The 15,893-nt window shown below is 40.3% G+C and overlaps 2 protein-coding genes across 5 annotated transcripts; both read right to left on the reverse strand.

Annotated features, from left to right (window-relative positions):
• Positions 1-302: 302 nt before the first annotated feature.
• Positions 303-8,858, reverse strand: LOC103386540 (troponin T, cardiac muscle isoforms-like). Of its 3 annotated transcripts, none has more exons than XM_008320860.2 (13): positions 8,522-8,858; positions 8,409-8,453; positions 8,308-8,315; positions 6,183-6,209; positions 6,047-6,068; positions 5,897-5,960; positions 5,701-5,817; positions 5,530-5,607; positions 5,071-5,172; positions 4,872-4,981; positions 4,699-4,789; positions 4,557-4,597; positions 303-1,401 (listed from the first exon to the last, which is right to left on the reverse strand). In XM_008320860.2, exons 2-13 carry the CDS (start codon positions 8,435-8,437, stop codon positions 1,362-1,364), a joined length of 729 nt encoding a protein of 242 aa, XP_008319082.1. In that variant the 5' UTR covers positions 8,438-8,453; positions 8,522-8,858; the 3' UTR covers positions 303-1,361. The 3 variants fall into 3 exon arrangements, with proteins under 3 accessions (XP_008319082.1, XP_016892421.1, XP_008319083.1); XM_017036932.2 differs by having other exon boundaries at positions 6,183-6,206; positions 8,522-8,857; XM_008320861.3 differs by lacking the exon at positions 6,183-6,209 and having other exon boundaries at positions 8,522-8,854.
• Positions 8,859-12,175: 3,317 nt separating this feature from the next.
• On the reverse strand, positions 12,176-15,199 carry LOC103386539 (troponin I, slow skeletal muscle-like). 2 transcript variants are annotated; one of them, XM_008320859.2, is made up of 8 exons: positions 15,176-15,199; positions 14,111-14,144; positions 13,965-13,971; positions 13,796-13,837; positions 13,235-13,366; positions 13,050-13,139; positions 12,732-12,908; positions 12,176-12,530 (listed from the first exon to the last, which is right to left on the reverse strand). In XM_008320859.2, the coding sequence occupies exons 2-8, from the start codon at positions 14,122-14,124 to the stop codon at positions 12,432-12,434; spliced, it is 561 nt and encodes a 186-aa protein (XP_008319081.1). In that variant the 5' UTR covers positions 14,125-14,144; positions 15,176-15,199; the 3' UTR covers positions 12,176-12,431. The 2 variants fall into 2 exon arrangements, with proteins under 2 accessions (XP_008319081.1, XP_024915726.1); XM_025059958.1 differs by lacking the exon at positions 15,176-15,199 and having other exon boundaries at positions 14,111-14,644.
• Between the last annotated feature and the right edge of the window lie 694 nt (positions 15,200-15,893).

Genomic DNA, 15,893 nt, shown 5'->3' on the forward strand with positions numbered 1-15,893 from the left:
ATATAATCTTATGTAATCTAATCTGATATAATCTAGTCTAATCTAAACAAATCTAGTATAATCTGATCTAATCTGATCTAATCTGATATAATCTAATCTAATATAATCTTGTCTAATCTAATCTGATTTGATCTAGTCTAGTCTAGTCTAATCTAATCTAATCTAATCTAATCTAATCTAATCTAATCTAATCTAATCTAATCTAATCTAATCTAATCTAATCTAATCTAATCTAATCTAATCTAATCTAATCTAATCTAATCTAATCTAATCTAGTCTAATCTAATATGGTGCCCGGGGAAGATTTGTTAACAACAACAAAACAAAAACCAGTAGATGGCAGTAATGTGACTCCAGTCATGCTGGGTTACCATAGTTTATAACCCAAAGAAGAAAGGGCATGCTGGGAAAGTTGCTCAGCTAACCTTAACCTCAGACTAGAGTTCAGTGGTGAGTACATCTTCCTCATTAAACCAATTCTGTAACCCAGTTGTTGGAGGTTGAAGGGATTTTATTTCCAAACCAGGCACTAGTTCAAAAGTTCTCCCTGAAAATAAAGTCAGGAATGGTTTGTTATTCTGGTGGCCCATGATCTCAGTGTGTTTGTTGTCTATCTGTTTGAATGGGTCTGTGGCAGCTGCATGTTGGGCAGCGCTCCATCAAACTGTGTTAAATTTACCCAAGTGTCCTTGCAACACATCCAGGTCAGAATTGTTTTCTTGTCAATTTGATAATAAATCAGTTGACAGTGGGAGTGTTCTCATCTCCTCAACACTCTGAGAACACAGCAGCTCATATTCACACAGCACAACAACACTGCTCCACAACACAGGAGCCTTTTAAGGATACACACAAGTCTGCTCCACCATACAAACATTTCTTTGGACCTAATTAAAAAAGAGAAATCAAACTTCTACCTCAGCTGCTGCATGACCTTTAATCTCACACTAAAAATCACAACATTTCCAAAAGGATCTCAAGAAAAAAAAAAGAGAAAAATCACATTTGTATTTTTGTTTTGTTTTATTATAATCTCCACTTTGTGTATTTCCACTGATATATCTATTGTTGACCAAATGTGCACATCAAATTGTGAATCTTAATTCTAAAATGTTCATTCCAGACATCAGACCCACACACACACACACACAGAGTTTCTCTACATTCTCTGATCAGCCAGACCAAAACATCCCTCTGATCCTCACCGTCTTTGTTTCTCTGTTACTATATTCTAAAAGTAGAGTAGCTTATGATGTTGTTCTTCCCTCAGAGCTGTAAGATTTTTTTTCAGCGTGTTCAAGTATTACTTTAGATCCTAGTTTGACGTCAGGTGAAGCCAGTTTTCCTCCATGTTCTCGTCGTTACTTCCTCAGACCACGTTTGGTCCGGCTGCTCTTTGTACTGAGGATGAAAACACAGTACAGTCAGAAAAACAACAAGAAACTGAACCATCCATGAATGTTGTTTCATTGACTGGACTGAAGTTAATGACTCACTGGAACCACGGTGGAAAACAAAAAGTTATTTGAACGATTCCACAACAGGTGTTGCACATTTTACTTCCGTGCTTTACTTCCATGTAATACTGCATATAAACATGTCTGACCAACCAGAATAAACTCATCTTTTACTACAGGTACCAATACTGACCCCAGCATACACTTCCCCAACACTGAAGACACCTTAGACCAGACCTGGACAAACCACAGCTGGTCTTTCTAACCCGACCCGTCAACCCCTGGTACCAGGTCTGGTAAGGACTGATATCAGACTGTTATTTCTGTTCAAGTGTCTGGTTCAAACGTGTGAGGATCTGCTTTGATATCGTGAAGCTATCTTTGTCTACTGTTGCTACTGAGGTACCTGACACTTGTGAATGAATTACTACAGCCATACAGTAAATTTGAACTAATAAAAACCTGCCCCATGTCCGAGAGATTATCGTCTTAAACGATCAACTGCCGTTTTAATTTTCTTGCTCCATAAAAACCAGCCGTCGATTCTTTCATTGTCTGAACCGCGCTGCAGTTTTTAGAGTCTGGACCTTTGCCGTAACCCAAGCCGTAGATCAGGACAGAGGATTGTCGTGACTGGGATGGCAGCAGGGCCAGTCACTGTTTTATTGTGAGCCTGGTTGAGACGGATGATATCACAGAGCAGTTGTGAGATGGCTCAGCTGTTCCATCACAGCCCGGCTCTCCTCAGAGACTGGGCGAACATGTACTTCACATACTGCAGCGCCTCCTTTGTTTGATCACCTCTCGTGTTTTTTCCACTCACTGCTGTTGTGTTGGCAGCAAACAGCTGTTACTGATACGTCTTCAAGACAACGAGTGCAGAGAGGAGCGGTGTGAGGAGCTTAGAGGAACTTAAAATAGGAGCAGGTGAGAATCGTAAGGATTGATACTGGGAAACTGAGAGTGTATAGTGTCGACTCCGGCTTATTGTATCGTTTTAAACCCTTCTAAAGCACTGAGTCAAAAGAGTTTAAGGTCAGTTGGGTCTTTTCTGTCCAATGATCTCCAGCGGCAGGAGAGATGAAGAACTGATGTGGTAGAGCTTCATTGCAAGCTCAGTTCTAATTGGTGAATCAGGTATCTGCAGGCCGCTATTTAAAACAATCAGTATCTTTAACTGCTGCAAATGGTTCCAGCTACAAATCCTGGCAGTTAAAGTTTGCCTTGTGTTGGCATTTATTTTAGACCGTGGGTCTCAAAGTCATTTTTTCCACTGGGATTTTATTTATTGGAAACAAGAAAAAAATAATATTGACATCAAGTCATGGGCCGGATGTTAGGGGTTTGTTGGCCAGAAGTGACCTGCAGGCCAGGAGTTTGACACCCATGTTTTAAATGATTTGGTGAACATTCACTGTTGTAAACAGCATGTAAATGACTTTGTGTCTTGTAGGTAAGGAGGATGAGAAACACCTTAAAAGTCCTATTAAATGAAAGGTATCAGGGGTGGCGTGGTGGGAAAGTGGATATTGACGCAGCCTTAGAGCCAACATGTCACCTGTTCATGGGATTGATGCTCGGCTTTTAGAAAAAATTGCATGTTTTCAGGTGTGAAAGTGAGTAGAAACTAATCTCTCTGGGAAACTGTCCAGGATACACCTCACCCTGGATGGGAGACTGAAGGGACTGGCACTAGCAGACATTAACAAATGTAAGCTGTTATGGATGGATGCATGAGTGAGTCACCATGTGACAAGATGTTGATTTTAACTGATGAGTTTAGTCTTTGCAGGACTGGCCTCTGTCTAGTAGCAGACAAACATCATTTCTCAGTGAGTCAGAGTAAAGGGTGCAGCTCCTCAGATACGCTCGTCTGCACAGAAAGATAAAACATTTGGCTCCAAGGTTCAGCAACAGCATCATGTGTGCCGGACCCAAACTTGAATGTCCAAAGAAGACAGATGTCTTTGTTGCCTCCAGGGACATGTTGTGAAACACCAGTGAGTTCATGCCTTCTGGAAGCTCAACAGACTGGGCTTAAGGTACTATCTTAGGAGCAAAGGAGACTCCAGAGACCTGTGACTTATGACTTACACTCCTCTGACTCAGTTCCATCTGTTACTGGATCTCCAAACTCCTCACTGGTAAAGGATGAGTTCACTCACAAATGGTCCTAGTGTACTTTTTAATGTGCACCTCCAGGTGCTTCAGAGGTCAGTTGGACAGGACACACAGTCACAGTCCAGTTTGAAACATTAACCCTGGATCAGAGCTCGAGCCTAAGATTACTCCCAGTTCACGTCGTCTCACTTGTGTCTTATCAGGGTTAGCATTAAACATAGCATCAAACAATGTTAATTTATTAGTTTATATGAATCTCATTTACGCTCCCTAACCTAGTTAGTTAGCCTAATCCTAAAATGATGATTCGCCATTATTTGCTAAATTGTTGTCTTATAGCAGTGGTTCCCAAAGTAGGCGACAGGGGCCCTTTAGGGGGCGCAGGTGGTAGGGACATAAATAGGTCATTTCTACAATTCCAATTTTTAAATGAGAACAGTCGTTTTAAAGGTGTAACAGTTACACTGGTGGGGGGGTCTAATACCCTTACTGGGTGACAATATTCTAGGGCAGAGGTGTCAAACTCATTTAAACCGGGGGGCCACATCAGCAATACTTGAGTTCCACTTAAAAGGCCGGTCATAAGACTGTATAGCTGCAAATACTCCATAATGCAAATATATGTTTCTGCAATCGAGTATTATTTATTCAAGTTACAAATATTGTACATCGCTCCATGTAATAAGATTAATTAATTTATGAAGTTAAGAAACTCAGAAGCATGGACTCCCGGGGGCCACACACAATGACTTTGCGGGCCACATTTGGTACGCGGGCCTTAAGTTTATTATTAAGTATATTATATTGCATGTTCTAGGGTGTAAGCTGGTTTTACTTAATGTCAAGTCATATGAAATATAAGTAATCAGTGCTCAATTCAGAATTCTCTCAGAGTTTGATACTAAAAAAAACCCAGTAATACTGGTACTGTGGACAGATGAATGTGCAAGTGCTCATGGTACATTTGTCAAAACTTACATTTTCTGATGATCGCTGACCCGGTTTCTTAGCACAGTGACCTGTTCAGAGATTTAAAAAACATATATATTTAAAAAAAATTCACATTTGTGAGAAGTGATTCAAACTAAAAGACGATGACGACCACATCAAAAACACTGACCTCGTATTTCTGCTTCGTGCACTTATACTGAAGGTCAAACTTCTCTGCCTCCAGCTTACGTAGCCCCTCCCACAGCTCCTTAGCTTTTTCCCTGAAACACGGCAGAGGAGGAATTCTCACACAGACGGTGGAACTCATGGAACTAATGACTCTAGGGTTAAGCAGGGACTGACCTGACTTTGTCCTCCGACAAATGGTCAATGTTCAACTCCTTGCGTCGCTCGTTCAGGATCTTTCTCTTCTTCTCTCTCTCTGTTTGTTTCTTCGTTCCACTCTGTGTCTGCTGGAAAAGAAGAGCGCCACAGTTCAACATTTGGTGTTCCTGATACACCGTTCCACAATTTCTTTTTCTCAATAAGATAAAAATACTACTTTGTATCCAGAGAAGGTCAGGTTGGACAAAATCATCTTCTTTCTGGCATCGTCGTCTGCTCTCTTCTTCGCCTCTTCATCCTCTCTCCTCGCCTTCTCTTCCTGAGATTAAAAAATAAATAGTATCATTTTGGTAGAGACCCCCACACGGCCCCACACACAGTTGAACCCATTCAAACCAACTCTACCAGATTAAACATCAAACATTAATCATTTATACTAAGCTGCTATTCTAATACAATAACTAGTCCTCACTGTGAGACAGAGTTAAAAAAAAAGGTTTCTAAAGCAGAGGCTCATGTTTGCCAAGTGAGCACGCACCAGAGCAATTCAGGGCAGGGACAAAACAAGCTTTACTTTTTATTTCTGGCAATTTTATCTTTTTAATTAATTCACTTACCATAATAAAAAACACAGAATAACAATAATGGGCCCAAATAGTCTCTCAGTTTGACTTACAGCGAGTCTGTTCTGCCGTTCCCTCTCCCTCTCTGCTCGGATCTTTATCTGCTCCGCTCTCTCTGATCTGCGTTTCTCCTGTAGAAGGTAAATGTCGCCAAAAAGCAGGACTTGATTAAAGTATTTAGGTAACGTGGGCTTTGCAGCAGAGAACCAAAGCGATAATCATACAATGCGATCCGTCAGACTAATAAGCTCCTCCTCCTCTTTCTTGCGCTTCTCAAAATGAGCTTCGATGAGTGTCTGCAGCTCATTCAGGTCCTTCTCCATTCGCTTTCGATGAATGTCCTGAAACGATTTCCAAAGACTTTGGTCAGCAGAGCAGTTATTATCTGTTTATCTGTGGTCAGAGATAAACTGGACTCACATCAAAGTCCACTTTTTCTCCTTCTGGGATCTTTGGAGGAGCCAGACCAGGAACAAAGCTGGGTCTGATGAGGAAGGAGGAAAAATGATGAAGAAAAAAAATCTCTTGGGTGGCTGGCTTTGAATTAGATCATATTAATGATTTTCTTACTTTTGCTTGGGCTTTGTATCATCTGCATAGATAGAAAGAAAAACAATCCCACAAACATCAACACATGAAGCAAACATGAAACAACTCAACAACAGTCAACATTCTCTCCTCACAGAAACACACAAACTCTTCGTACCTCCTTCATATTCCTCTGCAGCATCTGCTGACAGATGAGAGTCAGTACAAAAGTCAGTGCTTGTTCAAGCACTGGTGCAGATTTACAGAAAACAACGCTCTGCCAATGACAGCATTCACTGACCCTCAGACTCATTTACTTCATTGTAATGGGCCTCAGATAGAGAAGCTTTGGGAGGAATAATAATAATAATAATAATAATAATGTAGTCTGAAAGTAATAGTGTTGTGGTAGTGTTTAAGTAATATTTTTTTCCTCCTGATTACCCCAGGTCTAATACCATGTATAAACAAACCTTGTAATTCAATACAAAACTATGAAATAATTTTTAAACATTTAAAAATATAAAAGTGTGAATAAACTGTAAATATATATTACCTTTGTTTATATATAATATGTATGTATGCATACATATGCATATGAACGTATTTATATATATGTATATACTGTATGTATGTATATGTAATATGTCATATGTGTTGGTGCTGCTGCTTTGACCACAGATCCACAGAGATTCTATTTCATCAACATCATTATTGGCAGTTAGTGCTCGTCATTAAAGGGTGTTGTTAGACTACAGGTTTGACATCGGTGTGTTAAAAACTGACACATGGTACATTGTGTGGTATTAGCAGACACCGTACTAACCTCTGTTTCCTCCTCCTCCTCCTCCTCCTCCGTGTGTGCAGAGCTAGTTATGGTTAGTGAACAGACTACAAACCTTTGGTGTCTGGTACAAATGTTGTTTTCTTTGACCTTAATCAACCCACTAAACACACTCAGCCCTGACAGATGATTTCTCTCCTTCTCTCCTCACCTCAGTTCGGCTGGACGATAGTGTTTATTACGTGTTTTGTTCCAAAGCAATTTACGGTTCTTAAAAGCTAACAATGTAATTACAGTAGCCCCAGACTGTGAGCGCCCTCTCCTGTTCTCTGACACAGAACACATGCGTATTATAGATTCCATCTAAAATGTGCACATTCTAATGTTGTAATTAGATTTACATTTCCTCACACTGCTAAAAGCTGTGGTCTGAGGTGGTCTGTTGCGGTCGGTGGTGGTCTGCCACCAGCATTCCCACAGTACCACTTGGCCTCTGCAGTGTCTGTGCAGTGATTCCAGTGCTGGCCTTTCTTCTTGCCAGTATTGGTTTCCTCTCTGGGCCTCTCTCTAGAAACATTGACACCAAAGCGTTTGTTCCTTTGGCCACTGGGGGGAAACTGCACTCATTGTTCCCACTGCAGAGAAGGTAAGACAACCTGCATTTAACAGTCTGCTAATGGACCAGGAAGTGAAAGTGGTCATTGTTCCTCCACCTCTGTGAGGCCCACAGTTCTCTGTTGTAAACCTGACCTACATTCCTGTCTATCAGAGACTTCACTTCACACATAGGTGGGCAGGTGGCTGATGGGACGGGGGACAGCGGGACTGCTCGTAGGACCGCTCAGACGGCAGTGCAAGGGAGACACAAATAGAGGAAGGCCAATGCAGCGTTTGAATTGAAAGTACGCATCCACTGAGATGATCACTCAAGGTGAACTATCTTCAGCCTCAGACAGAGAGGGACTCGCTCAGAAGACAAAGGTCAATCTGTCAGAGAAGCTGCAGAGCGGCAGCTGACTGTGCCGTGGCACCAGCATGCCAAAAATACAGTACGCCGTGGTGAAGCCAACAGCTTAGCAGATGCTGTGTGTTAAGTCACCAACAATGTTTTAATGCAAGGCTCAAGTGTGTAAAGCAGCTAACGTTGCCTCCGCCATTGAGGCAAAGCGTTTGGCCGCGTCTGTCTGTCTGGCGGGAAAACATGGATTTGGTGATATTTTTTGTGAAATGTAGGATATATTTAGAACGATTTACAATTATTTTCCAATCTGTCAGCCTGGACAGTGTGTTCTATTGTCACAGAGGCCTTGGTGGAGTGGAGATTCACACACACACACACACACACAGAGAGAGAGCTCAAAACAACAGTAGTCAGCAAATGTAACACAGATGTATGGAACACACAGTTAACATGTTCATGCAGATTAACCATGCATTTTCCATGATGATGCTGTAGTTTAGATAGTTGTCAAAGGACACGACGACTGTGTGTGAGAAAAAAACAGAAAGTTTGACTCACTTTGTTCCCTGAAAGAAAACGAACAAAGAACAAAATTAAAAACCAAATCACTGTGCTGACATCACTTGTGTTTTCTCGTGTTGAGTCTGACATGTACTCACTCGTACGAAGCATCTTCAGTGTCTGACATGTCTAGGATGCAGCACCTGTACAGATTACAAATCGAATATTAGCAAATGTCCTGATTTAATGTTCCATTCACGTACGCACTTACCCTGACAGTGCGATGTGTGCGGGTCAGATGTGGCTCAGTGGGGAGTTGTGTACTGTGCCCTTTCCTGTTGGCCGTAGCCTTTTAAACCCAGCTGTGTGGTCACATGGCTGCCGACTGCCCATGTCTATGATGGGTGGGCACATACCTGCGCACAGATGGCAGAAGGCATTAAAGGGAATAGGAAAACATGCGTTCTCCATGGACTTGCTTTGTCTATTTTTACACTGCAGAACCTAGACTGAACACCAGGGGATTATGGTCCTAAAAAAGGTTCCAGTCGCTCACGTCTGGCCTACGTTGTGAAGTTCAGAAGTAAGTCCCTGTAAACCTTCTCCTGGGTTAACACAGATGTAACGTCATGATGTGCTGCTGTACATTCTCTAAGTCAGTGGTTTCCAAAGTAGGGGTGTGGCCCTCTAAGGCGGCAGAAAGCTATTGTTGGTGGGACAGGGCAAGTCATATGAATTCTAAATATTAATTTTATCTTTAGTAGTAATTTGACTGACACGATTGGCTCAACGCTTGCAAGGGATTACGATTGTTGAAAACAATTTGGTTTCACAGAATTTTGGATACTCTCCCCCCTCATTCTACAAGCCACAGATAAGACACACAGTGATGACTAAAATTCAACAACTTGTTTATTTTTCTTGACCTTTCCATATAAATATCGTCATCGTTTGGATGAGTCAACAAAGTGAGTCAAACTTTCTGTTTTTTTCTCACACACAGTCGTCGTGTCCTTTGACAACTATCTAAACTACAGCATCATCATGGAAAATGCATGGTTAATCTGCATGAACATGTTAACTGTGTGTTCCATACTATCTGTTCCCGCAGTAAACCACTTTTTTTTGGTCATATTTAGGAATGTTGAATCATCTCAATTATTCATGATTAGTAGTAAGGTAAAGGTAAATAAGGTTCAGTGGACTTTTTAAAGCAATAACTGTGAACATGCAGGCAGTGGGAGGCGCTGCTGTGAACATTTAGGAAGCACTGCTCTGAAATAACACATCAATAAAAAGGATTACACAATCACTGATCAGGCTGGATTCCCACAGTGACAGAGAATAACTTGTCATCAGCGCCACCTCTGCTGCAGCCATCAATCCTGCCCTTTGTCCTCACAAGTAACAACCTGTTAGCAGTGACACCCTTCATGAGCTGCCAAGTCTTCTCATACTTCCGAGTGTGTGACTTCACACTCCACTTGCCTTCTGTCTGTGGTGCACGGCAGAAGAGGCATTTTAGTGTTTCAAAAACTGCTCCCTGCTCACTACGAAGACCCACGGCTTCTGAGGTCGGCTGCTGCAGGTTCAAGCAAATTCTCCGCTCAATTTAGACACATTTTTGGTCATGTCCAAACAAGTCGTGCAAAATGAGTCACGTTTGTCTGGAGCTAACTTTCCACCATTTAATCACTCTCTCTTCCATGCCCATTTTTATAATGAATTTCTGAGGAAATCATTTACTGTTTTTAATAATTTCAATATTTAATGATAGAGAAAACTTACCCATCTAGGTGTGTTTTACAAGTCGATGCCTCATAAACGCCGTTGGTTTGATGATGTTTTATTAAACCATATAACATGATCAGATTCAACATGATAAATGTGTGTAGAGAGCGAAGATCCTGCTTTGATGTTTGACAAGGCTGATAATGGATAATGATAAAGACCCCGTTCACTGGAGCTCTGTGTGTTCTGCCGTCTTGACAGCTATGAAGTGGCTGTAAACCAAAAAACTGGCTCTGTGTCTGTACACTGTACCTGGAGGCAGTGGCTTTGCTCACGTCTAGGCCTATAATTAAGAGTGTTATGGTGCCAAACACTTATGCAGCTATATGAAACATTTTTAAAAATGTTTTCATTTTATACATATTTCATACATTTTCAGAGATTATGGGGTTTTTTTTCGAGCGGGGAAGGTTAATACGAACATTTCACTCCATCAGACCGCTGACAGACGTTTTTGAACTCATGAACTACCTCACATCCTTCACATACATTATGTATGTACAAACTGGGAGTAAGCATTTGACTGTTTACTCCCAGTTTGTACATACACAGCTGCAGCTGCAAAACACTCATTTGCACAGTCATGTGATTTTCAGATACTACAGTTTTATTGTCTTCATCTGCCCTGTTGTATTACTCTTTGATGTAGCTTTAGAGCTGCTCCCGTCAAAACACTACATATGATGAATATTTCAGATTACTGGATAAAGAGCAGTATTTATACACACATACAGTAGTTAACATACTGCACATGACCTAAACCGATCACACACACACACACACTACAATTCTTATGTAATACTGATCCTCTCACTTCCTATATTTGAGTAAAGTAATCTTTGTATTTGATGTTAAACAGTCCTGCGTTGGTAAAGTAAAAGCTTTCATGCAGCGCCAGGGAATCACTCAATCACAGGATTCGGTTTCAGCTCGGTGATACTGTAGCTTCCTGATTGTACTTGAGAAAAACCACACCCATGGCAAATGAGTCACCTTAAACAAACAACACAATGCAGGTTGGCCTGATAATAATATTTAACTCTCACGTGGAACTTTTTTATAGAATGTTTTCCGTGTTGTTTTATCGTTCGTGCACAAATGATGTTTTCATAGATTATGTGAATATAACTGTTATATCCACATAATCTATGAAAACATCAGCCATGATGTGCGGTCATGGCCTATGACAGTAGCAATAGGCAGGAGACAGGAGACAGGAGACAGAGCTGAAGGTGGCAGAGATAAAGATGCTAAGATTCTCTTTAAGAGTGACAAGAATGGACAGGATCAGGAATGAGGTCATTAGAGGAACAACACAGACAGGAAGGTTTGGAGAAAAAGCTAGAGAAGCCAGATTGAGATGGTTTGGACATGTGCAGAGGAGGGACAGTGGATACACTGGTAGAAGAATGTTGGAGATGGAGCTACCAGGTAGGAGACAAAGAGGAGATATATGGATGCAGTGAGGGAGGACATCCAGATAGTTGGAGTCAGAGTAGAAGATACAGAGAACAGGGAGAGATGGAAATCAATGATTCGCTGCGGCAACCCCTGAAAAAAGGGAAAAAGCCGAAAGAAAAAGAAAAATGTGGATATAACTGTGTGATCTCTGTTTGATCTAAGTTTACAGTATTATTGTTAGATTTTACAGTCGTTGTATCAGTGTGCTGACGGTGAGCGGGCGATGCCACCTGATGTCGAAAATTTGAAGTGCACGTGCTGCTTATTTGTTTACATTACTGTAGAGTTCTTGTGCAGATGTAATGAAATAGTCCTATAAATATAAATTAACAGAATACAAAAATAACATTATTATTTCTTTTGAAATAATAATAATAATAGTATTTATTTTGTGTCATCACACTCTACATGGCCTTCAGTCCTTCTGATTGTGACGTCATGTGCGTCATTACAAGCGTCCGTAGGAAACAGAACAGCGGAACTAATATTCAGTGGCTTCGAAGTTCATGAAACTGAGCTCCGAATAAGACTGAAATCTAATATGTACCGACTGGTCGTTTCAACTCTACGTTATTGTTTGTTTTTCATCTTTGCTGTTTTTGAAATAAATATTTTCGATGTTTTCAGAAAGACACATAAATTCACACTTTCACACTTCACTTGGTTTGCCACATCCAAATACATGCTTTTATTTTAACAACAGTGACATAAGACATAAAGTAGTGTTGTTTTATAAGGACAATCATCAGAATATAAAGCAGTACGAAATCTGATGCAAAGATGCTAAAAGCATTGATCCGACTTTTAATGTTATTTTGAATTTAAAACACTTGATTTCACATGGCTGAATAAAAAGTTTATGTTTGTGTGAAAATGCCAGAGTCAGACTTTTATGGCGACTGGTTCATATCAGAGTATGAACGTCACAGTTATTGGTTGTTTGCTGCATCAAACATCTTCTTGCGACCCTCCATCCCTGACATGGCCTCTACGTTCTTTCTCCAGTCGCTCACTTCCACAGTCTTCTCCTGCAGATGAAGACAGAAAGTTCAGGCGTTAAAATATATTTCATCTTGGCCTCACATAGGAAGTGTCTCTTTATCATATATGACTTTTATGTAAAAAAATATTGTTTTCTTATGTATAATAATAATAATAATACTTAATACATGTTTAACTAACTTACCATGTTATATGTTTAACTAACTTATTTTATTTTATTTGATCACCTTCTCCGTGTCCTCCTTCTTCACTGATTTGAGGTTTGCCCTCAGATCCAGGGAAACCTTATGTTTGGATCCCAGCAGTGATCGAAGGATGGCGTCGGCAGAAAATCTCACTCTCCGGAGGTTGGGTCTCTTAAACCTGCCTCGCAGGTCCAGAACTTTAAATTTCAGGTCTTTAATCTGCAGAATGCAATAACTGTGATGATTCTGAATCAGCTCTATATTTTATACCTTCAAGTCATAGATTTGTTATTATTTAAATCTTATGTCTTAGCTTTAAAATTTTAAGCTAAAAATCTTAAGACTGGTTGTTGTGTTTACCTCTCTTGTGTTGTGCAGGACCTTTGCTTCGATATCGTACCGTTCCTCATCCACAATTTCAGTTTTAGCGTGCAGCTCTTCACATAGTGTCTGCGAAGACCATGGGAGGGGTTTGAAATGGTCATTTTCTAAGTTGGTTGAGCTAAAATTATTGTCTGCATTTTAGGGCAAACATGACAGTCTACCCTCAGCTCTGTGATGGACATGCTGCTGGTCTGTAATGGTGGAGTCTTCTCCTCCAGGTATTTGACTTTCTCCTTCTCCTTCTCCATCATCTCCAACTCCAAGTTCTCTGTTGCCTTGGCAACCATGAGACTCTGAAGTCACAAAGGTCACAAAGATCAGATCCTGCGTTATGTCTTCTGAGGTCAAGGCCTGACGTCTGTCTAGGATACTGAGGGTCATGAAAACTGGATTTGTTCCACTTAGCGTTGTTTACAGTTAGTCATGGCCACGCAGTGACAGATCACTAGTTTGCTGGTTTGATTCCTAGGGTTCTTCGGATTTGTGTCCCACCATCCAAAATCATGCAGATTAAAGATTAGGTAATTTTTTCCACTTTTGATTGAATTGAGTGAATTGTTCATCTCTGTCTATTTCTTGCCCTGTGTAAGACAGGCAAACTGTCCAAGGTGTAACCCCACACTCGCCATCTACCATGCAAAGTTGTGTGTCTGTGTGACAGAGCAGCTTCTTTCAGGTGTTGACTGTTCGATTAGTACAGTAGAGATGTCCACAAGCCTTACCTTGAGCATCAGTTTGCGAGAGGCTGATATTTTTGATTTCTTCTGCCAAAAACAAAAAGATCATTCATGTGCAAATACATTTGAAGCCTGTTCCTCCATGTCTCCTTTATAAGCACCAAGTCTCATCAGGAACTGAAAATGAAAATGAATGAATTCTGACAAACCTTACCTCTGCTCTGTGCACAGAACATGAGAAAACACAATGGGGAAAAAAGATTAGTGATACATTTAGATTTTTAAGACGACTGTAATAATACATCAAAGAATGAATATTCTTGACTCAGTGAAACTACACTCTGGAAAAAAATCACTTACACTTTCTCAGGCATGTTGGTTATGTCAATCCCCCCTGGAAGACAAAAATAAAACCTTTTGTCTGGTGTGGGACAGTTGGGGCGACTTAGGTCTAGATCCCTGATGTGGCTTCCCCCCTCAGCCCCTCTGCTCATATATTCCATGACACACACACACCTCTTTACTGTTACCAGTGTGGAAGGGCATTAATCTTTTCCGGATCATTGTTTATTCAACTGAGTTCAGATTGAAACATGATATATTAAATTTAGTTTTTTGTTTATTTCATCAGTCAGGACCTGATAAACATTATGAGCTGACAGACCCCTCTGTGCTGATGGCCCGCTGCCCCAACAAAGAGCAAAGTGTTGGCAGATACTGTTGTCACTTCCACTGCTCGTGGAGCAGTTCAAAATAAACAGCTCTCATAACAAAGCTGTAATTGGTTTTTAGAGATGAGTGACTTTTTCCATAAATCTGACCCTTTGTTTATTATCAAGAGGAGATACACGAGGAACTCGATTCTCTTCAGATATCAACCTTTTCCATTAGAGATGACTGTTTATTTTTGTCATTCATAATGCAGTCAATCCATAATGAACTTATTTTTGGGGATAATAAGAATACATTTAATTGTCAATATAAATGTTTGATAAAGGCTGATTTAAAAACATGTTTTAATAAATTGCTACACAAAAAATATTATTATGAATATATAAATTAATTTAAATAATCCCAATCAATCCATATTTAACAAAATGAAAGTCATTTTAGTTATAAAATGACAGAAATTATTTTACACTTATCTGGAAATTAACCTATTAGATGAAATACATTTGATATACACAAAACATTTGAATTATGATTAAGATTCAGTCATTTACAAGAATAAAATGTACATTCAAAAGTGTTTTAATACAATACTGAAAATAAGATCAGACGACAGCAAAATTCACCATCACAGCTGTGATGTCAACTCCACCCATAGTAAAATAAAAAGTACTTGAAATAAATGAATCATATTAGACATTTTCCATTTTCCAACAACAAAAGTAGCAAAACCCATCACTTTATCAACGATCTTACCTCCGTGTGATGATGCTGCAGCTGCAGACTGGCACCAAGTGATGGAGCCAAAAAAAGCCACAGAATATTTAACTCACTTGTCTCTTCTGACTTCCTTTGTCCCTCCTCTCCACCACAAGAAGACCTAAATATAACACCCATCTACCCTCACACTCACGGGGGGTGGGGTCTAGGTGGTCTCGGGGAAACAGTAATAACTGTGATGCTGGTGTTGTGTTGACAGGTCACTATTTCTGCCTGTTCCTGCCAGGATGTGATTTTAAAAGTGGCTCTCATCAACGTCCACTTCATCAGATTCCGGTCAATCTGTCTGTTATCTTTGACATTTATTGATGAGCAAAGTTCAGTCAAACAGGAACTGAACCTCAGTGCACATGAATTGATCTGATTTACTCAGATGCACTTCAGCCATCTATTCCAACTCCTCCCACCTTAGAGACAGCAACCAGCCTCCTCCCCATCCCATAGGCCTGATTAGGGTAATAACTGCAGACAATGCTAAGCCATGGTTTTAAGGCAGGAATGTGACGTCCACCATATATTTGGCTGCACAACTAAACATAGACAAATTGCAGCAACATGTGACGCTGCCAGTCTTTAAGGACGGCTTTGTCTCACAGGCTTTTGATTCTTGTTTTGTATGTAAAAATGTACAAACATTTTATCCAGAAAGTCTCAACACAAGACAATGTCTGAAGAGTCAGACTAAGATGACCAC

The sequence above is a fragment of the Cynoglossus semilaevis genome, chromosome 11 (assembly GCF_000523025.1).
Source record: "Cynoglossus semilaevis isolate Cse_v1.0 chromosome 11, Cse_v1.0, whole genome shotgun sequence".
Taxonomy (NCBI): domain Eukaryota; kingdom Metazoa; phylum Chordata; class Actinopteri; order Pleuronectiformes; family Cynoglossidae; genus Cynoglossus; species Cynoglossus semilaevis.